The sequence below is a fragment of the Podarcis vaucheri genome (genome assembly GCF_965113315.1).
Source record: "Podarcis vaucheri genome assembly, chromosome: 12".
In the NCBI taxonomy this organism is placed as follows: Eukaryota; Metazoa; Chordata; class Lepidosauria; order Squamata; family Lacertidae; genus Podarcis; species Podarcis vaucheri.
Window position 1 is genome coordinate 59957805 of NC_138750.1, and position 27748 is coordinate 59985552.

General features: G+C 47.7%; 1 protein-coding gene and 1 long non-coding RNA gene across 2 annotated transcripts in view; both read left to right on the forward strand.

Annotated features, from left to right (window-relative positions):
- Nucleotides 1-27748, forward strand: part of LOC309515087 — a 211293-nt gene that overhangs the window by 141147 nt on the left and 42398 nt on the right. The window lies entirely within an intron of this gene.
- The window catches only part of PTH1R (parathyroid hormone 1 receptor), a 148661-nt gene that overhangs the window by 84323 nt on the left and 36590 nt on the right, over nucleotides 1-27748 (forward strand). Inside the window, exons 2-4 of the mRNA XM_082192458.1 lie at nucleotides 6640-6745; nucleotides 22397-22507; nucleotides 24202-24320. Of these exons, the coding sequence (XP_082048584.1) occupies nucleotides 6640-6745; nucleotides 22397-22507; nucleotides 24202-24320 (336 nt within the window). The remainder of the gene's footprint in view (nucleotides 1-6639; nucleotides 6746-22396; nucleotides 22508-24201; nucleotides 24321-27748) is intronic.

Below are 27748 nucleotides of genomic sequence, written 5' to 3' on the forward strand. Positions count from 1 at the left end.
CTATAAACATCCAACACTAGATGGCGCCAGAGAGCAGGAAATTTTTATACGCTTTTTCCATAGGGATTTTTGTTGTTGTTGTTCTAATCTAATTTCTGACTTATTTATAGTGGGATTTTCCCTGTGCATAGATCCACCCTTATACCCCAGGAGCAGCATCTCTTTTTTTGGAACCGAGAGGAACTGGCCGAGGCGGCAACTTCCAACATCGCCCGCGTGTCATTGTTTGTTTGGGGGATTTAGCTGGGGTGTTGTTGATGGAGGGAAAAGGACATCTGGGAGGTAGAATTCCTGGTGGCAGACGGGGCGATTTACAAGGGAGATGCCCACCCCCAGAAAGAAAAAAAATATATTTTTAACCCCGCCGGTATTTCCAAGGCAGCGGGGAAGAGATGTTCCTTTGGGAGCCTGTCGTCAGCTGCCGTCTTGCGCTATATTTATCAGGACGGCAATGAAAAGGTTCCCCCGCTGCCAGCCTTGAAAGAGGGGGGATGACTGCTTTAGTAGGGTGCCCCAAACACCTTTAAAGGCTGCAGACATGAGCATTGTTTCCTAATCCGTAAAGAGTGTGCAGCAGGCACATGCCTGGGTGCTTAGATCCACTTCCCATTCTCCTGGGGGGAAAGGAAATCAGGAGGAAGTGCGGTCTAGTGGGTAGAGCTTCAAATCTGAGTATCTCGTCGTTGGGAATTGAATTGGGAATACACACAGAGAGTTGTTCTCATGGACTTATTTCAGGAATATTTGGACCGTTTGGCTTTGAGTTGCGTGTGTCACCATTGTTTTGGCATTGTATATATCAGGGGTGTCCAACCAGTCGATCATGATCTACTGTTTGATCACAGGAGGTCCCTGGTTGGGTAGATCTGATGGGTAGATCACTGCCAGTTTTTTTATAGTTGGAGTAGATCGCAGTCTCTTGGAAGTTGGATGTGCCTGGTATATATTATTTGAGATTTCATGTACTAGAAGGTGTCGAAGCGTCACACATTATATTAATGAATTTTGTAAACCACATACAGAGTTGTTAAATTTGTGAATGATCTCTCCGTAGGCTGAGTAAGCTTCTGATGTTCCTTCGTGTAAAGGAGCCAAATGCATCTCTCCAATGCGCTCCAAAATTGTCATTGAAATTCTACTCAATCTTGATCCAGAGCAGAATTCGGACATACAGTGGTGCCTCGCAAGACGAAAAGAATCCGTTCTGTGATTCTCTTCGTCTAGCGGTTTTTTTTCGTCTTGCGAAGCAAGCCCATTGAAGGATTAGCGGATTAGCGCTATTAGCGGCTTTTGGCTGCTTTTAGCAGCTTATCTGCTGCTCGGATCAGCTGATTAGCGGCTTAGCGGCTTAGAAAAAGGGGGAAAGGGGGGGAAACAGCAGGAACTCGCAAGACATTGTCGTCTTGCGAAGCAAGCCCATAGGAAATTCGTTTTGTGAAGCACCTCCAAAACGGAAAACTCTTTCGTCTAGCGAGTTTTCCATCTTGCGAGGCATTCGTCTTGCGGGGCACCACTGTATAGTTAGCAGAGTAAAAACGTGGTGCAGGATTCAAAAAAACAAACAGACCAGAGGCAATTGATATTTCATCCAGCAGAGCTTTACTGCTACTGAAGGCAAATGAGAATAATGGTCACAAATCCAATACATTCAGGATTGGCACCGTCCATAAGAAATCCAGTTGCAGCAGACTTACCGTATTTTTTGCTCTATACGACGCACCAGACCATAAGGCGCACCTAGTTTCTGGAGGAGGAAAACAAGAAAAAAATATTCTGAATCCCAGAAGCCAGAACAGCAAGAGGGATCGCTGCGCAGCGAAAGCAGCGATCCCTCTTGCTGTTCTGGCTTCTGGGATAGCTGTGTAGCCTGCATTCGCACCATAAGACGCACACACATTTCCCCTTACTTTTTAGGACGGAAAAAGTGAGTCTTATAGAGCAAAAAATACGGTAATTTAAACTTACAATAACTTATAATAAGACTAAAACCTTAACACTAAGCGTACGTTTCCAGACTACATCGGGGTTGATCTCCTGTTCCTCTTAGCTTAACTGCCCTGACTATTCTTCAGACAGGTGTGCTCCGGTTAGCTTTTTCGTCGTTATATTTTACATCCTTCAATCTTCAGTTCAGTTCTTAATTTAGGCTAAAGGTTGTAAACTCTTAAGCCTGCTAGCCGGGTATCTGAGCACATCGGTGTTCAATGAAAGCTCCACCACCTGGTCGCTCCGAAATTGGGCTTTCTCATCTAGGGGAGGGTCGCTGGTAAAGTGCGTCTGAGGGCTCCTTCCCGAGCCTCACGGTCTGGTCTTAGGGTCCCCCTTCGACATCGCAGCAGGTCCTTACAGGTTCAGGAAGCCCTCCTGAACCTTTTGGGGGGCGCGAAGCCTGCAGCCCCCCTTTCACCCCGTTGGAGAGTGCGCAAGAGAACAAGAGACGTACAGTCATACCTTGGGTTGAATATGCTTCATGTTGAGCGTGTTCGAGTTGCGCTCTGCGGCAACCCGGAAGTAACGGAGCGCTCACACATGCGCAGATGCTCAAAACGGCATCATGTGCATGCACAGAAACAGCAAAAAGCGACGTGCACATGCCCACACGTGCCGTTGCTAGTTACGTTTGCTTCTAGATGCGAACGGGGCTCCGGAATGGATCCTGTTTGTATCCAGAGGTACCACTGTATGTCCGAAGCTGACCCGCGGCAGACAGGAAGCTGCAACTTACAATAAAGTGTGTTCCCCTTCATGGAGAGCACATGTTGCAGTGGAGTCTAACAAGATATCCCACTGTTGCTGGGCTGGTAAAAGTTAGTTGGCCACCATTGCGATTGGGCTCCTCTTGTCGTCGGGGAGAATTTGATGTTGCCATTTTGTCATTGGCAGCCAAAACGTATATATATTCCCTGTGCGCAGCGTTGAGCTTCCTCTTTTCGCTGCGCGCATCAGATCACTCTCCCACCCTCCCTATATATAGGGTTGTTTGCATTGACCTTGCTAGGCCTGTCATGGGGTCATCTGCTTTGGGGGAAGGGGCCTGGTAGGAATTTTGTCCATTTGGCTGATTGGCTGGTGCCGTTTGGTTTTTGCCTAAAGGTAAAGGAACCCCTGACCATTAGGTCCAGTCGTGGCCGACTCTGGGGTTGCAGCGCTCATCTCGCTTTATTGGCCGAGGGAGCCGGCGTACAGCTTCTGGGTCATGTGGCCAGCATGACTAAACCGCTTCTGGCGAACCAGAGCAGTGCACAGAAACTCCGTTTACCTTCCCGCTGGAGTGGTATATTTATCTACTTGCACTTTGATGTGCTTTCGAACTGCTAGGTTGGCAGGAGCAGGGACCGAGCAACGGGAGCTCACCCCGTTGCGGGGATTCGAACTGCCGACCTTCTGATTGGCAAGTCCTAGGCTCTGTGGTTTAACCCACAGCATCACCCGTGTATTGCGTAGCAAATTGTCACAACTTGTAAGGTTGCGGTTAGGCATTGGTTTTATGAATTGGTTGGTGGATGGGCATGGATTGGCTGTGCCTGCCCCTCCAATGCTGCTGCTGCAAGAGTATTCTGTTAAAAGAATCCAGTGGCTCACCATGCTCTTGTCTGAACCCCTGTCAAGGGGCTAGGGCCACGCAAGACCCCCTGGGAGCATTAGGGAGAGGTGAGGGCATGGTACCCAGCTCCATCTTTCTCCCCTAAATTTTTTAACTTTCTGACTTTCGCGGGCGTGCGAATGTCAGTCTGTCCCCGTGCGGCCTCAGATAGTCGCAACCAATGCCTAAGCAACCACTCACATTTTTGTATTTTAATAAAGTTGTGGCCAAAATTATGCCAAAACCCTTAAACAAAAATTCTGTGTGAACTGTGTTTTATTGGGGTGGCTTGAGGACCTTGACACGCGACTAAAACCTTAACTCTAAGCATACGATGTGCAGAACACCACACCAGAAGGAAGAGAGATAGAAAGAAAGGCTCCTCATGGCCTTATCATAGTCAGCATGACTTTGACAAAAGAGATAACAAAACCTGTTTAAGGCAGCTGTACTCAGCTTCTCCGAAGGAATAACCCAAACATCATGAACCACCTGCTTGCTTCTTTCACGCAGAGAGCCTTCCAGAACCCTCTTGAATTAAGTAGAATAGGAAAGATCTCTACCCATCAGATCAATACTTTCTGCACCAAGAAATACAAACTGACAAAGAGCTCCAATGTGGAGGCAGAGGGATTTTGGGGGGGCAAAGGTTTCATGAAACAGCAACCCCCTGGTTTTGTCTCTGCACCAGTCACATCCAGACAGGGAACTTGTTCCTTTTCCCTCCGCAGCCGTTTTTCATCACGAGCTGCAACCCTGCCAGCGGATCAGCGCGGGGTGTCGAGTGACCAGGTGTGAAACGTGGCAGGGACCCCTTTGTGTTCTCATTATTTATAATTGGCCGTTAGAAGTTGTCGTCTGATTCAGGAATTGTGAGTTGATTGCACGCCTGCCCTTTAGCGGATTAATTAGATCAATTGCATTGGCATCTATCTGCATATGAACCAACCCAAAAGAGCAGGGCCTTTTTGAAATGTCAAAGGGGGTATAATTAACTTGCAATTCCACAGAGCCACTATTCTTTGTGATTCTACCGCTGTCTAAAATTCAGTCACACCTGCAGCTTTTGTTCTGCTCATTTGCTTGTTGTTCCATTGTTCTACTGTCCTGTGATTTGTAGGTATGATCCCTATAAAGGAATATATTATAGAAGATAGATATTAGCATATCATAGAGGAACTCTGTCCCAAACAATCATATAGAATCATAGAGTTGGGCGTTACCCTGAGGATCATCCAGACCAACCCTCTATAATAACAGAAAGAAGCAGCTGCCCCATCCAGGGATCGAACCTGCAACCTTGGCCTTATCAGCACCACACTCTAACCAACTGAGCTATCCAGTGACCACTTGGTACTGTGTTGTTTAGTCGTTTAGTCGTGTCCGACTCTTCGTGACCCCCCTGGACCAGAGCACACCAGGCCCTCCTGTCTTCCACTGCCTCCCGCAGTTTGGTCAAACTCATGCTGGTAGCTTCGAGAACTCTGTCCCACCATCTTGTCCTCTGTCGTCCCCTTCTCCTTGTACCCTCCATCTTTCCCAACATCAGGGTCTTTTCCAGGGAGTCTTCTCTTCTCATGAGGTGGCCAAAGTCTTGGAGCCTCAGCTTCAGGATCTGTCCTTCCAGTGAGCACTCAGGGCTGATTTCCTTCAGAATGGAGAGGTTTGATCTTCTTGCAGTCCATGGGACTCTCAAGAGTCTCCTCCAGCACCATAATTCAAAAGCATCCATTCTTCGGCGATCAGCCTTCTTGATGGTCCAGCTCTCACTTCCATACATCACTTCTGGGAAAACCATGGCTTTAACTATATGGGCCTTTGTCGGCAAGGTGATGTCTCTGCTTTTTGAGATGCTGTCTAGGTTTGCCATTGCTTTTCTCCCAAGAACCAGGCAGCTTAATCACAGCTAAAGAAGCCATCCAACCTCAGCTTGGAAAAAAACCCTTCAATGAAAGAGACTCCACCACCTTCTGAGGAGTTCATGCCACAGCTCTTTCTGTCAGAAAGTTCTTCCTGGGATTTAGTCAGAATCTCCTTTCTTGTGATTTGAATCCATTGGTTTGGATCCTCCCCTCCAGACCATGAGAAAGCAAGCTTGCCTCCATCTTCGATGTGACAGCCCTTCAGATATTTGAAGGCGGTTATCATATCTCCTCTCAGCCTCCTCTTTTCCAGGATAAACATGTCCAGCTCCTTCAACCGTTCCTCATCAGGCTTGGTTTCCAGAGCCTTCATCATCTTCATCTCCCTCCTCTGCGCACCTTCCAGCTTGTCAACATCCTTCTTAAATTATACTGGCAGGAATTGGACACAGTATGCCAGGTGTGGGTCTGCCTAAGGCAGAAGAGAGCAGTACAGTGGTACCTTAGTTCTCGATCTTAATCCATTCCGGGAGTCCGTTCGACTCCCAAAACTATTCAAAAACCAAGGTGCGGCTTCTGGTTGGCTGCAGGAGCTTGCTGCACTCAAGCGGAAGCGGCGTCGGACATTTGGCTTCCGAAAAAAGTTTGCAAACTGGAACACTTACTTCTGGGTTTTGCGGAATTCGGGAGCCAATTTGCTCGACAACTAAACCGTTTGAGAAGCAAGGTACCAGAGTACTATGACATCCCTTGATGTGGGTACTAGACTGCTGTCGATGCAGCCTAGAATCACAATCGCCTTTTTTGCTGCTGCATCACACTGTGGATTCGTGTTGAGCTTGTGGTCCATTAAGACCCCTAGATCCTTTTCACGTGTATTGCTGCCAATCCAGGTATCCCCCATCGTGTATTTCTGAAGAAGATTTATTGCTCAGATAAGCCTGGCGTCCAGTATTTCTGCTCCTGGTTATCCCTGCCCAAGTGCAGAACCTAACGTTTAGTCCTGTTGCAATACAGTCGTCTTTTGAAAATTGCACCACTCTGGTGGTTTCGTAGCCATTTCCCCAACCTAAATGATCTGAACACAGTACTGCGGGCATGGGGGGGTCTCTTGGGCCCTGCTGTTTCTCACTGTTGCTTGCAGCAACAGACATATCAGTGATATTGACCTCGCTTTGCTCTGTCTCCTTACAGGAGGATGTGGACGACGTCCTGACAAAGGAGGAGCAGATCTTCCTGCTGCTCAAAGCCAAGGCCAAGTGTGAGCGCCATCTAAAGGCCAAAGGACCCAAACTGCAAGGTGAGTCAGCCTCTCTCCTCCGGACTGTGGGATGTGATACATAAGTAGCAGTCAAGTACAACATTCCTTGTTTTCCTAGAGTGGACATGCAGGAGAATGTTTGTTCCAGCCACTCGAAAACTTTCCTGTTTCCTCCTGGCTTGGAGCATCCTTCCTTTAGCATGTGACTAGAGGTGGGTGTGACCTTACCTGCCCAGGTAACAAAAGGGCAAGGCACGCAGCACACTTCCTTCTTTTCAACTCTCTTTGATTCCTCCATTGTTGGACCAGCAGCTTTTTAGCTTTCAGCCAACAGAGGACAAAGGGACCATCCCCATATGGCAGGTGCAACCTAAGGCCCAGGGGCTGGATGCGGCCCAATCGCCTTCTAAATCCAGCCCGCGTGTTTTTACATGAGTCCTTTTATTTAAAATGCATCCCTGGATTATTTGTGGGGCCTGCCTGGTGTTTTTACATGAGTAGAATGTGTCCTTTTATTTAGCATGCATCTCTGGCTTGTTTGTGGGGCATAGGAATTTGTTCATATTTTTTTTCAAAATATAGTGTCACACACACACACACACACACACACACACACGGTCTGAGGGATAGTGGACCTGCACACAGCTGGAAAGGGTTGTTGACCCCTGCCATATGGGGTGGACCCACATGTATATACTTTGCAACTAAGACTGCCTTAGGGGATCCAACTGTGAACTGATGATGTGAGGAAACTTATTTTATGTACTTTATACAAGATTGTAGTGTGTTTATTCTTTTAAGAGGGATATAAGGGGACTTACCAGGAATCTAATAGTAAGGGGCTTAAACAAGCCTGCAACCAGCTATCTGCTACATGATTAAAAGGGGAATGTAAAACTCTGCTAAGTAAAGGTAAAGGGACCTCTGACCATTAGGTCCAGTTGTGGCCTACTCTGGGGTTGCAGTGCTGATCTTGCTTTACTGGCCAAGGGAGCTGGCATACAGCTTCCGGGTCATGTGGCCAGCAGGACTAAGCCGCTTCTGGCGAACCAGAGCAGCTCACAGAAACGCCGTTTACCTTCCCGCTGGAGCGGTACCTATTTATCTACTTGCACTTTGACATGCTTTCGAACTGCTAGGTGGGCAGGAGCAGGGACTGAGAAACGGGAGCTCACCCCGTCGCAGGGATTCGAACCGCCGACCTTCTGATTGGCAAGCCCTAGGCTCTGTGGTTTAACCCACAGTGCCACCCGCGTCCTGCTAGCGCAGGTTGGGAAGGATTTTAATAAACAATATATCCTCTCCTGCCTCCCTGAACCTTCCCACACAGACTGGATTGGCCAGTAAGTTTCCTCATAGGAATGAACTGGGCTGCTTTGGGGGGTGCCCGATATTTGTTCAGCTATGGATGGGGCTGAGTTTCTTCCCACTACCTGGAAGACTTGGAGAGCATGTACATTGCCCAGATTTGCACCCCGGGGAGGTCTGTTTGGTGCTGTTAACGCAGCAGATTGACTTCACCCCCCCCCCAAAAAAAAGGCTCACTCCATGTCTTTCGAGAGAGATGGGTGTCAACAGCTATACACAGTTTCTTCTCTCTGCCTTTTCCCTCTCTCCTGAGTGCACTGCACACTCAAGCAATCATGGCAGAGTTGTCCACAGGCATACACAGACAATGTCCAGAATCATTCGTGGGGGGTTCAGATTGCAAACTTTTTGCCTTTTAAAAAGAAATCAGCTTGCACGTCTAATAGCAGCCTCATCTGCAGAAGTTAGGGACGCGGGTGGTGCTGTGGGTTAAACCACAGAGCCTAGGACTTGCCGATCAGAAGGTCGATGGTTTGAATCCCCGCGACGGGGTGAGCTCCCATTGCTCGGTCCCTGCTCCTGCCAACCTAGCAGTTCGAAAGCACCTCAAAGTGCAAGTAGATAAATAGGTACCGCTCCGGCGGGAAGGTAAACAGCGTTTCCGTGCGCTGCTCTGGTTCGCCAGAAGCAGCTTAGTCATGCTGGCCACATGACCCGGAAGCTGTACGCCGGCTCCCTCGGCCAATAAAGCGAGATGAGCACCGCAACCCCAGAGTCGGCCACGACTGGACCTAATGGTCAGGGGTCCCTTTACCTTTTACCTGCAGAAGTTATCCGGGGATCGTGGGGATTTGAATCCAGACCCCTAGTCCAATGCCATAACCACTAAATCATGCTGCCTCTCAGTCACTGCAGATGAAGATGCTGTTAATGACACAAGAGCAGACCCGGCCGTTTCCCCCAGTCAGCTGGCAACCAAATGCTGCTTTCCACTTCCCCAAGAGTCATCAATCTGATGTATTTAGGGGTCCAAATTGCGTGTGTCTGTCCCCATCTGTCAAAATTACCAGGCACCCACTCCCACCACAGGGCTGGTTCAGTCTCGCGCATATATTTTCTATTTCGAGTTTCGTTTAATGGGTGCCAGATGCAGGGAGCCAGAGAGAGAGAGAGAGTGTGTGTCAGTTTGCAGAGGGTGTGTGTGCGTGTGTCTGTGTTTGTGACAAACTCTCAGTCCCTTGTCAATACTGCAGCTGCTCTTCATTGAAACCACGGAGAGCCCTGTTTGCCACCCAGAAAGCAGTTTTCCCTTTACAGTCCTAGCTGTGAGTCGCTCTGGGACGAGGCTGGGTCCCATGGTTATGAAAACATCCCTTTCCAAAAACAAAAGTTCTTGTGTGTGTGCATGTGTGTCCAGAAAACACGCTGCACAGCCTTTTCTGCTTATTTCAGGATTCCTGTTCCATATGGGCAGAATCCCACCCACTTTAACTGCATCCTGGTGGATCTTCATTACATCAGCCAATTAGCACCTCATTGAGACTCCCTCCCACCTCTGGTGCTTTTTCCTGTACTTTTGACCTCGGAGTAGACCTACAGGAAGACACAGCAGTGCCCATGTTGGGGGGGGGCGCTCTAAAACCCACATTTGCAGAATCATCTTGCTGGAAGGGACCACAAATGACTTTTAGTCTAACCCCACTGCAATGCAGAAATCTTTTTGCCCAACATGGGGGACTCGAAACCATGAGCCTAAGAGTAAGAGTCTTCCCTGAAGCAGGTAGGCAGCCGTGTTGGTCTGCCGTAGTTGAAACAAAATTTAAAAATTCCTTCCAGTAGCACCTTAGAGACCAACTAAGTTTGTTATTGGTATGAGCTTTTGTGTGCATGCACACTTCTTGCACATGAAAGCTCATACCAATAACAAACTTAGTTGGGTAGCGGTGTGGGTTAAACCACAGAGCCTAGGGCTTGCCGATCAGAAGGTCGGCAGTTCGAATCCCACGATGGGGTGAGCTCCCGTTGCTCGGTCCCTGCTCCTGCCAACCTAGCAGTTTGAAAACATGTCAAAGTGCAAGTAGATAAACAGTGCAAGTGCAAGATGTGTGAACTGCACCCAGGCTCACACATCTCGCGGCGGAAGAAATGGACAACTTTGATGTAGAAGAGCAGTGGTTGTTCCATACGATACAATACAATAATCTTTATTGTCACTGTCCTATACAGAACAACGAAATTGAAAAATCTGCATAAAACATTCAAAACCCAACAAGCCTGCTATCCCAGCTATCTCAGCCTGGTTAACCCCCTAAAAACTCTGATACCCCATTTTAAATACAATGTACTCCCATAGAGGGGACGCAGATGGCGCTGTGGGTTAAACCACAGAGCCTAGGACTTGCTGATCGGAAGGTCGGCGGTTCGAATCCCTGCGACGGGGTGAGCTCCCGTTGCTCGGTCCCTGCTCCTGCCAACCTAGCAGTTCGAAAGCACGTCAAAGTGCAAGTAAATAAATAGGTACCACTCCGGCAGGAAGGTCAACGGCGTTTCCGTGCGCTGCTCTGGTTCGCCAGAAGCGGCTTATTCATGCTGGCCACATGACCCAGAAGCTGTACGCCGGCTCCCTCGGCCAATAAAGTGAGATGAGCACCGCAACCCCAGAGTCGTCCGCGGCTGGACCTAACGGTCAGGGGTCCCTTTACCTTTACCTTTAAGGTGCTACTGGAAGGAATTTTTTTATTTTGTTTCCCTGAAGCAGCCGCTGAGAGCTAGGAATCCTAGATCAGCAGAGAGACAGAGGCAAAGGTGACGAGGGGACAAATGTGAACACCTTGATTTCAGGACAGCTCTGTCGTTCAGAGCAGCAGAGCTTGCCAAATCTGCTTGCAGGACCTTAGATCTGAGCTGTCCACTCTCTCTAGAGAGGTATTTTTATATGCAACGGCTGCAGCCTGGACTTTGGTGGCAAATGGGTGGAAGCAAGAAGTAGCCCCGACAATAACGGACTGCCATAATAAACTACAAGAATTTGCTGAAATGGCGCAGTTGACAAATAGCCTGAGAGGCAATTCAAAACAAAAAATTATGGAAAAATAGGATAGATATAAGATATATGTTCAAAAATATAGTAAAGGTTCGCTATCTATGCTAGCATTCGATTGACGTTGGAGAGAAATTGAGCTGAGAAACAAGATTAAGGGTACATATTGATATTGGAATGTATTAGATAAAATGTAAAGAAATATACAATAATAAGAGTACATTCGTTTATTTTTTAAAAAAGAATATACAATGAAATTGACGGGAAGTCCGTAGTGTTGTTACAAATACTATTTTGAAATGGCTTCATGTCATTGTTTTTTGTTTTTTCTTTCTTTAGGTACATAAATTTGGTATATAAACTTTGAATACATGTTGAAAATTATATTATAATATGCCCTGTAATGTAATATGATAATGTATACATATGTGGCATAAGAACACATAATAATAATAATAATAATAATAATAATAATAATAATAATAACAACAACAACAACAACAACAACAACAACAACAACAATAATAATAATAATAAAGATCTGAGCTGTCCAACAGATCTGATTTTGTAAAAGGGTTCCAATGAATTTGCTGCACACTTGGAACAGAGAGAGGGAGAGAGAGAGAGAGAAGGGAAGGGATTTCCCACTTAAGGGCCACAAAGAAGGTGAAAATTGCCTGGAAGGAAAGCCAAGCTAGGAGAGGGGCTTTGAACAAAGAGTGGGAGAGTGTTTGTAGAAATCGGATGTTGTTTCCAACCGCGCTCCCAAGCTTGTAAGAGCTGTCAGGTCCGCTTAGGCCCGGGGTCTGTGTCCTGTTAGTTTTAATGAGCGAGATGAAGTCATACATAATTAAGAGACTGTACAGACACTTGGCCAAAACGTTCAGAAGTGGCTTTGGAGTGTTCCATAGACCCTTTTTTTCGTTTTTTTAGCTTTAAGATGCAATCTGATTTATTAACACAGACAAGGTGGCTCTGGAAATGGGTAGCAAAAGCAATTGTGCAAGACCTTTCAGCCAAGAGGGAAAGCTTTCTGACAGTGAGATTTGTTTGAGAGGGGAAAGGTCTCCCTGAGGAGGGTCTCGACTCTCCATCCTTGGGGATTTTTAAGCAGATGTTGGATGATTTAGCTGAGATTCCTCCATTGCAAGGGGTTTGACTAGATGACTCTTGGCGTCCCCTTCAACTCTACAATTCCATGATTCTATCGTTCTAAGATGTCCCTCAAGGAGGTTTGAGGGAAAAGGGCCACCCCGATGGGTCTTGCCTCCTGAAACCACCACCTCCACTTTTAGATACTGGTGGAAAACCAGTCTCCCTACTTGCCTGAGAGCCAGTGGTGGTGTAATGGTTAAAGTGTTTGTTTAGGACCTGGGAGACCAGGGTTCGAATCCCCACCCGACCCCACGAACCTGATAAAATGTGCAGAAGAGAACCGTGGACCTTGAACTTTTCCTCCAAGGAGGAAAAGGTATTAGAGAAATGAATTAGCAAATGAATAAATACTGACCTACTTAAATCATAATCATTTTACAAATTGGATTCTCAGAATCCCAAGACTTCCCTCCACCCCTCCAAGGTTTCCCTAAATATTCTTTTCAAACTGCATCGTATCATTTTTATCTATCTATCTATCTATCTATCTATCTATCTATCTATCTATCCCACACACATCTGGCTGGGTTTCCCCAGCCACTCTGGGCGGCTTCCAACAGAATATTAAAATACAATAACCTATTAAACATTAAAAGCCTACCTAAACAGGGCTGCCTTCAGATGTCTTCTAAATTTCAGGTAGTTGTTTTTCTCTTTGACATCTGGTGGGAGGGCGTTCCACAGGGCGGGTGCCACCACCGAGAAGGCCCTTCTCCATATTTTCTTAAAACTCAGTTGTAACCATAATTCTCGCTTCATTGCAAGTGTTGTTGTTTTTTTACAATCCTGCCTATGTTTTTAATTGTTTACTCCTGCTTAATTTAATTGTTCCTGCTTAATTAAACTGCTTGATTTAATTTAATCCTGTTTAATTTAATTGTTTTTAATCCCGCCTATGTTTTTAATTGTTTTAATTCTTTCAAGTAACTTATAAAATTTCCCCATTGTTTTTTAAATCTATCGTCCTCTTGATCTCTGATTTCCTGGGTCTGATTTTCTCCATTTCAGCATAGTCCACCATCTACATCAACCATTCTTCTTTTGTAGGTAATTTATCCTCCCATCTTTGGGCAAATAGCACCCGCTCAGCTGTTGTTGCATACACTATGTTCTGATAACTTTTAACTCAGCCAGGGTGTTATGTACTGAGTTTAATAGGATCCACAACGCAGGAGTCTGATTGGTCATAGAACAATAGGATTTAGAATGCAGCAGTCTCATTGGTCCTAGAACAATAGGATTCAGAATGCAGCAGTCTCATTGGTCCTAGAACAATAGGACCCAGAATGCAGCAGCCTGATAGGTCCACAGGAGCCACCCAATCCAGCTCCAGGTGAAAGTGAATCCACAACCTGATCCCGGAATTAGCCAATCCTGTGGGGCCCATTGTGTAAATAATGTAAATAAAGCAGACATTCTGGGGGAACTTCCATTCCTCCTCTCCACTATGAGCTGAATAAAGAGCATGAAATCCACTCTGGACTCCGAGTATATTTCACAGATTCAACAAAGAGATTCCAGCCAATGCCTTTAAAAAACCTATCGATGTTAATGGGACTAGATAAGCTCATATTCGATAGGCGGCAGCAAAAGCTGACAAAATAATTCCAGCAGAACGGCGGTCGCTGTCCCAACTTTTACCCTTCTAAAGAAAAAGGGGCAAACAATCAGCTTGTCAGCGTCTCTCCACAAAACCAGAAAGTTTTCTTTCTTATGTAAGTTATACAAAGCCTCAGCTTGCAAATAAGCAGTCTGGCAAAGGACGTGAATGATCCCCAGAAGACAGGGAAATATCTCCATGGTTTGCAATGGAAATCACTTGCAAAATAACTTTTACAGACGGGGACGTAAAGGAGCGGCAAGGTTTCTTGGGGTGGGGGTACAATGTCCAGATGCTAGAGTCCGGGTCGCTTGCGATCTTGAAATCATGAAGGAAAGCAAAACAGTCTCTGTCATTCTTGAACGAAGCCCAAATAGCCAGGAATGGAACTATCGGAGAGCAGGAATATTACTCAGTCCACATTTTGCAAACAGGACGACCTACCGTATTTTTTGCTGTATAAGACTCACTTTTTCCCTCCTAAAAAGTGAGGGGAAATGTGTGTGCGTCTTATGGAGTGCACAGCTATCCCAGGAGCCAGAACAGCAAGAGGGAGTGCTGCTTTCACTGTGCAGCGATCCCTCTTGCTGTTCTGGCTTCTGAGATTCAGAATATTTTTTTTCTTGTTTTCCTCCTCCAAAAACTAGGTGCGTCTTCTGGTCTGGTGCGTCTTATAGAGCGGAAAATACGGCAATTCATACCTCCTGGATTAATACATGGGTTTGAACACACACACCAGATTTCATGCGCCTCTGACTTTTGCCCTAAAATTCTCACATACCCGCCAACATTTACTCCAATGGAAACCTTATTCCTCCTAATAAGGAGAGAGGGGAGGACCCAGAAACCAAACCCCCATTTAAGAGGGGAGCCACATGGAATCGATTCCATTGTGGAGCTGCTTCAACCGAGGGGCTCGTAAAATTGTACTGACTCCACCCGCCCTGCTTGTGATGTTCCTGGGGGAGCACAGATCTCCCGTAAAACTTTGGTGGCCTTTCCGTAATTCTCTCCAGGTCTTAATCGTGAACGAAAGCACTTAATTAGCCAAATGAGAGCCGTTTTTGAGGCTCGGTCCTCATGGCTCCTCCTCGAGGGGGAAGGAAGAGTGACTCGGGAGCAAGAGAGGACTTAAATAAGTGCAAGAATCTGAATTGTAGACTTGGAAGGGACCCAAAAGGCCCTCACTAGACCAACCCCCCGCTTTGCAGGAATCTCGGCGAAAGCATCCATGAAAAGATGGACAGCCAACCTCTGCTTAAAAACCTCCATGGAAGAAGAAGAAGAGGAGGAGTTTGGATTTGATATCCCGCTTTATCACTACCCGAAAGAGTCTCAAAGTGGCTAACATTCTCCTTTCCCTTCCTCCCCCACAACAAACACTCTGTGAGGCGAGTGGGGCTGAGAGACTTCAGAGAAGTGTGACTGGCCCAAGGCCACCCAGCAGCTGCATGTGGAGGAGCGGGGAAGCGAACCCGGTTCACCAGATTACGAGTCCACCGCTCTTAACCAATACACCACGCTGGCTCCATGGAAGTAGAGTCCACAACCTCCCAAGGGGAGACCGTTCCACTGCCGAACAGCTCTGACTGCCAGAAAGTTCTTCCTTTTGTTTAAGCCCCTTCCGCCCTTCAGCAGAGGTGGGGTTGTGGTTTCACGGCTGGAGCCCCCGCGTGATTGGGGGGATTCCTGGCTGTGTCACCCCCTGGCTGCTTCCGTGCATGCGCGTGACGTCATTTCGAGCATCTGCGCATGTGCGAGCGGCGAAACCCGGAAGTAACGCATTCCGTTACTTTTTGGGGTTGTAGACCACAAATTATTGCAGACTCTCAGGGGGGAGAGACTGCCCCCCTGCTTCCTTCTCCCACTGAAGCTCCAATTATTGCACCAACTCTCACATGGACATCTGTCCAAGCAAGGAAGAGGCACAACTGGAGCTCCAGGAAAGGCGGAAACACTCATCAAATCATGGAATTGTAGACTTGGAAGGGAAACTCTGCTAAAGAAACCCTTGCAGGTGGCCGTCTGGCTTCAAGAAGGGTGCAAAACGGGCAGTGAGGGGTGCTTGGCCCGTGGAGGGAGAGGGGTGTGTGGCCGAGGAGGAGCTGTCATCAAGGGCCACATAGAGAGGAGAGGAGGGCCACACCTCCCCATGTCCCAGAACCTCTAGCTTTTGCGGTATCGACTCATTTTCCAGCCCTCCGTACGTTTACCATATACAGCACTTGGCTCAGGTTTCCAGGGAGGGAAAACCCGAGAAAGACTTGTGGTTTTTTCCTTTTTTAAAAAAAAAAACTAGAGCAGAAAAATTTGTCCCCACAAGGCTGCGGTTTGCTTGCTTGCTTTTTAAATTTAGCTCCCAGATGAAAGGCATCCCGGAGGAACAGGAAACCCCCAAACGCCGTGTGTTTCTCGAGACGTAGGTAAACATGACGTCGCGACCTCGGTGGTGGGCATGAGGTGCCCACCCCAAAATCTGGCCCTGGAAGGGGATGAAGAGAAATAAGCAGCCCTGGACCGTCCAGGCCCCCACCCAACCCCCAACCCCCTTCTCCCGTTGCTTTTTATGAATTAGGAGCCTGTGTGTTGACCACGGTTTGGAAAGGAAGAAGGGACATTTTGCGGAAAAGGCAGAGAGAGAAGGAGGCGTTTCACAAAAGCCTGTTATTAACAGCAAACTTCCAGGCTTGCAGCGTGGCTATTCTGGGTGCCGCTCAACTGTTTCCATCTTAGCTCGGGTCCGTCCTATCCGTCCTGCCTCCTTCCCCAAATAAATAAATCTCTTATTTGCTAGGGCAAAGCATCACCTCGGATGGATGAAAATAGGAATAGGTTCGAGGACTTAGGCTCATTGTCTGCAGGCCCCCCGAGTGTGTGGGCACACATTATTTCACAGTCTCGAAAGTTATTTTCTGCCTCCCGGGTTTCTGCAGCTGCCTGCCTGCCTGCCATTCGCTGATTCAAAATGAAAGACTTGTGAGATGGTTTTAAGGGTGCCATATTTTTCGCACCATTAGACGCACCTAGTTTTTAGAGGAGGAAAACAAGGGGGGGGGAATATTCTGAGCGAAACAGTGGATGTATGGTTTTTGTGGTTCATGCCGTAGCCACAGACATGATATGTGATCTGATGGTGAGTTTGGGGTAGCCCAATGCAAAAATCCTGAGAATCCATGTGGATCCGTGCTTTTTAACCAAGTTTTTGCACCATTGCGGCCGCACGAAACAGTGGATGCTTGGTTTTTTTGGTGCAGGCTGTAACCATGGACATGCTATTTGATCTGATGGTGAATCTGGGGTGACCCAATGCAAAAATCCTGAGGATCCAGGGGCTTTTACCTCCCCGCTCCCAGGCAGCCTCCTTTATCGCTAGCCTCCCTTATCTCCCTCCTGATCGCTTGCTGATCAGCTGCTTCCTTTCAACACCCCCTTCCCTCTTGTTTGCCTTAGTGTCTTTTCCTTAGCTGGAGCAGTTTTTTGCTCCTCCTTTTCTTCTAATTTCTCTCCTCATTGCTTTAGTCTTCCTGTCTCCTCTCCTTGCAAGCTTGCTGTCTTTACCTCCCCCCTCCCAGGCAGCCTCCTTTATCTCTAGCATCCCTTATCTCTCTCCCCAATCAGCAAATGATCAGTGGCTTTGTTTCAACACCCACTTCCCTGTTTCAAAAAAAAAAATGGTCTGCTTTTTGCCCCTGGGCAATTCAGCTCCATGAACCACACATTCGCTCCATAAGACGCACAGACATTCCCCCTTACTTTTTAGTAAGATATTAAAATTTCACAGCATGAAGCAATTGGGTGCATAAAAACTGGCTCCTTTTGGAATAAAAATTGCCCAGACCCATAATTCGGATTCCAGCTTTACTAGCCAGAACATATTGAAAATAAGTACAAAATCAACGATACATCCAGAAAGTTGCATAAAGCATATGCATATCTAAGCGTGATGTCAGGGAACTGACATCAGAGCGAGAGGCGAAGGGGAGGCTCACAGATTCTGCTGGCGAAGGACCCAGCAGCAGGGGGAGAAACAGCTCAGTAGAGGGGGAAGCTAATCAGCGCAACACCAGGGATAAAGGGAGGCAGATGGGGGAATAGGAGAGAGGGCTCCAGGACTCTTCACTGGACATCAGTGAGAAGAGCCCAGGTCCTCCGCTACCCACGCCTTCCCTGCGCAGAAGACTCCCGCGCAGTGAGAGGAGGAGGAGACTGGGTGTCAAACAACTTTTATGGTTCAAGAAATGCCCACTGACGGATTCTGCCAGCGACTGAGGCAGCTGCGATGAGCAAGGGCTGTGCAGTCAGAAAGGTTTAACAAGGCAAACTAACCGAGAAAGGCACCAGCTTACGCATGAGTAACTCATAGCCATTACACGTAGGTTCTTGAATATATATATAACATAATTACGATCAGATTAAAAGAGAGGTTTAAAAGGACACATTTTAAAACATACCGTTCCAAAGCAGGGCTTGTTAAACTATGGAACTCACTGCCACATGAAGGTAGCAATGGGCACCAACGTGAGTAGCTTTAAAACAGGATTGGACAAATAATAATAATTTTAAAAAATTATTTATATCCCGCCCTCCCCAGCCGAAGCCGGGCTCAGAGCAGCTAACAACAGTAAAAGTAACATAGCATTCTAAAATCAATTCAGAATCAAATTAATGGCAACCATTGGGCTAGAGTTCTATGAGGATTACAGAAGGAGGGGGTCAGGCTATGCCTTGGCCAAAGGCCTGGTGGAACAGCTCTGTCTTGCAGGCCCTGCGGAAAGATGTCAAGTCCCTCAGGGCCCTAGTCTCTTGCAACAGAGCGTTGCACCAGATCGGAGCCACGGCCGAAAAAGCCCTGGCTCTGGCTGAGGCCAGCCTAACCTCCCTGTGGCCTGGGATCTCCAAGATGTTTTTGTTTGAAGACCATAAGGTCCTCCGTGGGACATACCAGGAGAGACGGTCCCGTAGGTACGAAGGTCCTGGGCTGTATAGGGCTTTAAAGGTTTAAACCAGCACCTTGGACCTGATCCTGTACTCCACCGGGAGCCAGTGCAGCTGGTATAGCACTGGGTGAATGTGATCCCGCAGCGAGGACCCTGTAAGGAGTCTCACCGCGGCATTTTGCACCCGCTGGAGTTTCTGGGTCAGTCTCAAGGGCAGCCCCACGTAGAGCGAGTTACAATAATCAAGTCTGGAAGTGACTGTCCCATGGCTCACAGTGGCTAAATCAGGGCAAGAGAGGTAAGGAGGTCATGGAGGTGAAAGCTACCAATGGCTACTTGCCATCACGACTCTGCTCTTGTCTCCACGGTTGAAGCAATGCTTCTGAACACTGGGGGTCTTGTGTTCGGATCCTGCTTTGCAGCTTTCCCTTGAGGTAATCTGGTTGGCCACTGTGAGAGCAAGGACGCTGGACTCGATGGGCCGCTGGCTTAATCCAGCAGGTCCTTGATGTTGCTGTTTAGTCGTTTAGTCGTGTCCGCCTCTTCGTGACCCCCTGGACCAGAGCATGCCAGGCACTCCTGTCTTCCACTGCCTCCCACAGTTTGGTCAAACTCATGTTCGTTGCTTCAAGAACACTGTCCAACCATCTCGTCCTCTGTCGTCCCCTTCTCCTTGTGCCCTCCATCTTTCCCAGCATCAGGGTCTTTTCCAGGGAGTCTTCTCTTCTCATGAGGTGGCCAAAGTCTTGGAGCCTAAGCTTCAGGATCTGTCCTTCCAGTGAGCACTCAGGGCTGATTTCCTTCAGAATGGATAGGTTTGATCTTCTTGCAGTCCATGGGACTCTCAAGAGTCTCCTCCAGCACCAGAATTCAAAAGCATCCATTCTTCGGCGATCAACCTTCTTTATGGTCCAGCTCTCACTTCCATACATCACTACTGGGAAAACCATAGCTTTAACTATACAGGCCTTTGTCGGCAAGGTGATGTCTCTGCTTTTTAAGCAATGTTCTTAAGGCCAGCAAAAGTTCTTGGTGGCCATTTGACACAGACCCGATTCATGCTCATCCTCTCCTCCCCACGCCCTGCTGAAATAATTTGGGCTGCTTTGCCCATTTTCTCTCCAACCCACGGGCTGTCCTTCCCGTAATGGGCTGACCACAAGGGCACAGCGTATCCCGGCTTGTGGTCTCTGCTGCCTCGTCCGCCGTGCCAGAGAAACCCAGGGATGATTTATTATTCCGCCCTCCTGGATAAACACCTCGGGACCTTATTTGCTTTTTTGCTTCCCGGCCAGAGCGTTTGTGCAGATGGTTTCGATGTGCTCTTTTCGCATCGAGGCAGAGCTTGTGGCAAATGCAAACCTGGGGCAGAGAGGAAACACAAAGCAATTGAGCCAGGAGAATCCCACTTATTATCAAGGCTAGTTTAGATATTAAGAGTGATTTAAAAAATGATCAGAGCCCTGAAAGGTGGATCAGAGTGTCTATCTCAGGGACTGGGAACCTCAAGACCGGAATCAGAATGTGGCCCTCCAAACCTGTTTACCTGGCCCTTGAGAATCTCCCCGAGCTGTGGTCTAAACCATAGAGCCTAGGGCTTGCTGATCAGAAGGTCGGTGGTTCGGATCACCGCAATGGGGTCAGCTCCCGTTGCTTGGTCCCTGCTCCTGCCAAGCTAGGAGTTCAAAAGCACGTCAAAGCACAAGTAGATCAATAGGTACCACTCCGGCAGGAAGGTAAACGGTGTTTCCATGCACTGGTCTGGTTTGCCAGAAGTGACTTAGTCATGCTAGCCACATGACCCGGAAAAACTGTCTGCAGACGAACGTCGGCTCCCTCGGCCAGTAAAGCGAGATGAACGCCGCAACCCCAGAGTCGTTCACAACTGGACTTAACTGTCAGGTGTCCTTTACCTTTACCTTTTACACACCTTTTCTTGCTACACCCCTTTCCTTCATAATTTCCTGGGGTGCTTTTGCCTGTTCACAATGTCCCTTTTATTTTATTTTATGTGCGGACAAACAGACATAACATGCAGACATACATTATATAGCAAATAAAAAGAAAAATAATTTAAAAAGAAACAGAATAGTAATAACAAAGGGGACCATAGCAAAAAAATAAAAACATTCCTCAAAAATACTCTAATGAACAATATATTTTAACCAAATTTCAAATCCATTTTCTTTGTTGACTTCTTCATCCTCTATGCGAGTCTAATATTGACCATAATAATCAGCTTCCTTTTGTCTTTAAACATTAAAACATCAGTCATTAAAGACTTCCTTAAATGGGGCTGACTTCAGATGTCTTCTAAATGTTATATAGTTGTTTATTTCTTTGACATCTAATGGGAGGACGTTCCACAGGGTGGGCGCCACCACCGAGAAGGCCCTCTGCCTAGTTCCCTGTAACCTTACTTTTCGCAGGGAGGGAACTACCAGAAGGCCCTTGGAGCTGGACCTCAGTGTCTGGGCGGAACAATGGAGGTGGAGATGCTCGTTCAGGTATACTAGACCAAGGCCATTTAGGGCAGGGGTCAGCAAATGTTTTCAGCAGGGGGCCGGTCCACTGTCTCTCAGACCCTGTGGGGGAGCCGGACTATATTTTTTGGGGGAAATGAACGAATTCCTATGTCCCACAAATAACCTAGAGATGCATTTTAAAATAAAGGACACCTTCTACTCATGTAAAAACACGCTGATTCCCGGGCCGGATTTAGAAGGTGATGGGTCCGGATCCAGCCCCCGGGCCTTGGTTTGCCTACCCATGCTTTAGCCTGATCCACACGGGTGCTTTTTGCATGCTCCTCGAGGTGACATGGATGATAGGAGAAATGGTTTTGTTTTGCACTCATCAGCAACTTGGGAGGAGCAAGCATCTGAGAAGGCAAACCCCACCTCAGCGCAGTGGCAAGGACCAGCAACGTTTGCCTCAGGAATCTCGTTCATCCAAACATCCCTTTCCCTTACAGCATCTCAAAGTGGGAAGGCGCGAAGGCTGCCAAGACCGCTGTACCCTGTGGGTAGCAGGAACCGGTCCCTCGGTGTTTGCCCAAGGCTGTTTGCAGCGATTCTGCTTCCCCTCAGGGTCTCTCGGGGCAATTCTCCTGCCTCATTTCCAGGCAGCTGGGAGTTACGGCTGAGAAATGAAACCAATCAGGCCTCTTGCCACCATGCCCAAGTGCAGCGTGTTTTCTTTGAACAGGGCATCCCGTGAGCAGACCGGATCTGGAACCAAATACCCCCAAATCCCTCGTGTAAAACAAAGACCTGAATGTGGGGCTGAGGCTCTGTCTGTTTTTCAGATGGGTAGGTCCTGTTCATCGCTAAACGTTCCTGCCATGCTTGGCTGATAGCGGAATTTCAGGGTGACTTCGGAAGTTCATAAATGGATGAAATATCCGAGGAATGTCAAAGTGCACAAACAAAGATATTTGATCGGGTTTGTGGAATTTCTCCAGGGTCACTTACTCTAGGAGCAAATTAGTTCCTCCTGGAACAGTCCTTGTGCAGTGGGAATCCTGTCCCTACATCTTTCACCAGAACTGTGAAATTTCTCCTCCTAAGCTTGGTCACTTATCATGGACGATTCCTGGCTGTTTTTATTGCAGCCCTTCAACTATAGATTTCTTTGCTTTGCTTTCCCAGATGGGTTCTGCGTCCCCGAGTGGGACAACCTCATCTGCTGGCCCGAAGGTGCCCCGGGCAAGACAGTGGCCATGCCCTGCCCAGATTACATCTACGACTTCAACCACGAAGGTAAGGCCATTGTTTGGCCCAGTTTGATCAGCTGAGATCTTTCGGCAAGGAGGGTGGGCAGCGAGTAGGTAGCACGGCTGGACTTTGGTTTTCAGCAAACCTCTGGGTTTCTTCTCCTGAACGTCACCCTGGAGCACCTCAAAGGGCTGGTGCTCCTGTTAGAAAGAGGGCACAATCTTTGCTCTCCAGTGTAGGGAAACATTGCTATGAAGCATGGGTTGCACCACGCTTCAGACCCTGGGGAGCTGGTGTAACATCTTCCAGAGAGGTCCAGGCCTATGCTCACGCCTGCATTAACCCAAAAGCTCAGTTCAGTTCACCTGCAAAGGGGAATCTACCTAACTTCCACTTTCTGAAACCTAATGCCCAGCCCTTTTTTTGCAGTCCACGGTACTCCCAATTTGCAGGGCTGTTCTCCAGCCAAGCGATGTGTGCTAAAAATGTACCTGTGCACAAAAATGCATTTATGAGCGAATTTTTTTTGCAGACACCTGCCTGCAGAAACATGCGGAATAAGAAATTTGCGCTAAAATGCTGGGGAGAGTGTGCTAAAAATGTACCGTACTTTTCACTCCATAACACACCTACTTTTTAGAGGGGGAATGCAAGGACAAAAATATTCTTTAAAGGGAGCGCTGAGCAGAGCCTGTATGCATCCCAGGCTCTGCTCAGCGCTCCCTTTCATGAGCTGCGTGGAGCGTGTATGCAGCGCTTGCAGGCTTTTCCCCGAGGAGAGAGAAGGGCAGCCCGTCACTGATGGGTTGCCCTCCTTCCTCCTCGGGGAAAAGCCCCCAAGAGCTGCGCTCCCTTTAAAGAGTGTGCGTAGCGTGCGTGCTTTTGCGGGAGGTGAAGGCTCCCCGTTCGCAGTGCTCCCTCTCACTGTTCTGGCTTCTGGCTTAGCCGCGCAGCCTGCATTCACTCCATAAGACACACACACACATTTCCCCTTACTTTTTAGGAAGGAAAGGTGCGTCTTATACAGTGGAAAATATGGTATCTGCGCACAAAAATGCAGAAACCTGCCTGCAAAAATATGCAGAATAAGAGAAATTTGTGCTAAGATTCTGAGGAGGGTGTGTTGAAAATGTATCTCTGCACAAAAATGCATTTACAGTGGTGCCCCGCAAGACGAATGCCTCGCAAGACGGAGAACTCGCTAAACGAAAAAGTATTCCATTTTGGAGGTGCTTCTCAAAAAGAATTTCCTATGGGCTTGCTTCGCAAGACGACAATGTCTTGCGAGTTCCTGCTGGTTTTTCCCCCTCCCCCCCTTTTTCTAAGCCGCTAAGCCGCTTATCAGCTGATCCGATCAGCAGATAAGCCGCTAATAGCCGCTAATAGCGCTAATCCGCTAATCCTTCAATGGGCTTGCTTCGCAAGACAAAAAAACCGCTAGACGAAGAGAATCACAGAACGGATTCTTTTCGTCTTGCGAGGCACCACTGTATTAGCGAAAAATAACGTGCAGAAATGCATTCGGGGGAAATGGCTTTTTGCAGAAACCTGCCTGCAAAAATAGGCGGAATAAGAGAAATTTGTGCTAAGATGCTGAGGAGAGTGGGGAGAATCACGAATGGAGAACAGAAATAAAGACTGGAAAGCCGAGAAATGGGGAGTAACGGAGATAGAGATTTGACCATCCCTAACTGCTGCCTCGCCTCGCCTGAACTCTCGCTTCTTCTCTTCCTTGCTAGGCCATGCCTATCGACGGTGTGACCTGAACGGGAGCTGGGCTCTGGTACCCAGCAACAACCGCACTTGGGCCAACTACAGCGAGTGCGCAAAGTTCCTCACCATCAACACCACGGAAAGGGTGAGCTGGTTTCATTAACCCCACAAACAAACATTTCCATCAGGTGGGGTTGCCTGCATTGCTTATTGTTGTTGTTTAGTTGTGTCTGACTCTTTGTGACTCCATGGACCAGAGCATGCCAGGCACTTCTGTCTTCCACCGCCTCCCACAGTTTGGTCAGACTCATGCTGGTAGCTTCGAGAACACTGTTCAACCATCTCATCCTCCGTCGTCCCCTTCTCCTTGTGCCCTCCATCTTTCCCAACATCAGGGTCTTTTCCAGGGAGTCTTCTCTTCTCATGAGGTGGCCAAAGTCTTGGAGTCTCATCTTCAGGATCTGTCCTTCCAGTGAGCACTCAGGGCTGATTTCCTTCAGAATGGAGAGGTTTGATCTTCTTGCAGTCCATAGGACTCTCAAGAGCATTGCTTAATCAGACCTTAAAATCCTGGGCCTGTCATGTGCAGACCTCAGCTGCGGAACCAGTGCCGGATTTACGGATAAGCTAAACAAGCTATAGCTTAGGGCCCAACTCTCTTGGGGGCCCCCCAAAAAATTTAAAGGGGGAAAAACTGGATGTACATTTCCAAAATATAAGATAAAAAACAAATAAAATAAAACCTACAGACAGCAACAGTGTTTTAATAAATAATAATAATAATAATAATAATAATAATAATAAAAAATTATTTGTACCCCGCCCATCTGGCTGGCTTTCCCCAGCCACTCTGGGCAGCTTCCAACAAAGATTAAAAATGCATTAATACATTTTGTGTTGTGTCGGCTCCTATGATGTAAGTCATGGGCCCCGCCTGCTAGCCTGCTCCCTCAAATATCACTGGTTTGCTCCTTTCTATATATAGGGTGCCTACATTCTGCATGTGCAAATGGCTTGAGATACCTATGAGGTCCATAAATGACCATATAGGATATATTCAATGCAAAAAACAGCGATCAACAGCGTTGTTGATAAAGGACAGCCGGACATAGGAAAGGGCCCCATTACCTTCAGTAGCTTAGGGTTCCTCCAGGTCGCAGGGTGAGGGCTTCAATCTCCAGGTGGGGAGAGGCCCTTTAGTAGTAGTAGTAGTAGTAGTAGTAGTAGTAGTAATAATAATAATAATAATAATAATAATAATAATAATAATATTTTTTTAAAAAATAGCATGCCCTCCTCTGCTTCCCCCTGTCTGTCAGGGGCTGGACTAAGGAGGAATGGTGGGAGCTGCCTGCCGCCTCTCTCTGCACCTTCCCGAGAAAAGGAGAGCAGTATAGATTTAGAACAGTGGTTTGCAGAAGGGCACAGTTCAGAGGCTGCAAAGGAGAAAAGCTGGGAAATATTGGGATAGCAGCAGCAGGAAGGAGAAGCACCAGAGGAGAGACAGAGAGTAGACTCGGTGTCTCTTGAAAGCATTCCACACACACACACACACACACACACACACACACACGGTCTCCCCAAACCAGGCGGGCTGTGAGAGTAGCAGAACATAAGTCTCAAAGACAGAAAGTGCTAACCATCCGGCGCAGGGATGGCGTAGATTAGGAGGGACTAAAGGGGTGGGGCTTTAATTAGAGCAACGTCATTCCTAGGAGTGTCTCCACCCCCATCATTCAGCCCAGACCCTGAGGTCCAGTTCAGAGGGTCTTCTGGCGGTTCCCTCCCTGTGAGAAGTGAGGCTACAGGGAAGGCTAGAGGGCCTTCTTGGTGGTGGCGCCTGCCCTGTGGAACACCCTCCCGTCAGATGTCAAAGAGATAAATAACTATATGACTTTCAGAAGACATCTGAAGGCAGCTCTGTTTAAGGAAGTTTTTAATGTTGGATGTTTTATCACATTAATATTATTATTATTGTTATTGTTATTATTCTGTTGGGAGCTGCCCAGAGTGGCTGGGGAATCCCAGCCAGATGGGCAGGGTATAAATGATAAATTATGATGATGATGATTAGAGAGAGAGACATTTCTTTGTCTCTCATTGTGATTATTGAATAAACTAATTGGTAAGAATGCTTTGGGGACGCGGGTGGCACTGTGGGTTAAACCACAGAACTTAGGACTTGCCGATCAGAATGTTGGTGGTTCAAATCCCCATGACGGGGTGAGCTCCCGTTGCTCAGTCCCTGCTCCTGCCAACCTAGCAGTTCGAAAGCATGTAAAAGTGCAAGTAGATAAATAGGTACTGCTCCGGCGGGAAGATAAACGGTGTTTCCGTGCGCTGCTCTAGTTCGCCAGAAGCAACTTAGTCATGCTGGCCACATGACCCGGAAGCTGTACGCCGGCTCCCTCAGCCAGTAAAGTGAGATGAGCGCCACAACCCCAGAGTCAGCCATGACTGGACCTAGTGGTCAGGGGTCCCTTTATCTTTACCTTTACGAATGCTTTAACCAGTATTATTATCATATAGTGGAACCTCAGGTTTCGGACGTAATCCGTGACAGAAGCACGTCCGCAACCTGCAGTGTTCACATCCTGAAGCGCCGCGTCTGCGCCGGCATGATTTGGCATTTCTGTGCATGCACACAGCGCAATTTAGCGCTTCTGCGCATGCGCGAGCGGTGAAACCCGGAAGTAACCCGTTCCGGTACTTCTGGGTTTCCCGTGGTCTGCAACCTGAAAACACATAACCTGAAGCGTCCGTAACATGAGGTATGACCATATGTTTATTTATACCCCATCGTCTTCCCTGACAAGGACTCCAGGCAGCTTACAGATAAAACAGAAACAGCTAAAAACATAGCAGGGAGGAACAATCATTAACAAGCAATGAAACATTGGCAATCCCTCTCCGCAAGGAGCTCTGGGAATTGTTGCTCTTTGAGGGGCCTTCCACAAACTACAGCTCCCAGAATTCTTTGGGGCAAGCCAAGACTGTTTCAAGCTGCGTCATCGAGCTTTAAATATGTGGTCCATGAATGTGGCCTTTCAGGGAGCAAGGAGCAACAGGCTGGTGCAGCCAAGATAGATACCTGACTTCCCGGTGGGAACCCTGCGCATGGGGGGGGGAGGCACCATTTCGCTGCATCCATGCCCACCGGCTGAATTCAACCGCGGCTATTGCCTCTCGTGTTTATTTAGCTTCTGAATAGATTAAGTTTGGCAAGCGCACATCTCCAGCGGTGAATACGGCCAGGAAAACATTCCCAGGTCCTGGGGATTCTGATGTAATAGGGCTGAGGTTTGCATTCCGGAGCAGCTCTCTCCAAAGGCAGATCGAAAACCAGAGATGTCATTTCAAAAGCTCTCTGGTTTCGCCTGCCTTACTGAAACTTGCAAGGGGAAAGGGATGAGGGTTTTTTGCAGCGAGGAGAGGGAAAAGGCATAGCTGTCAACTGTCCCTTATTTGGCGGGAAAGTCCCTTATCCGAGCACTGTGTCCCACTGCTGTCCCTTATTGATGATGTCCCTTAAATTTCCCGGGTTTCAAAGGAAGCAGCTCCTCTCCCTCCCTC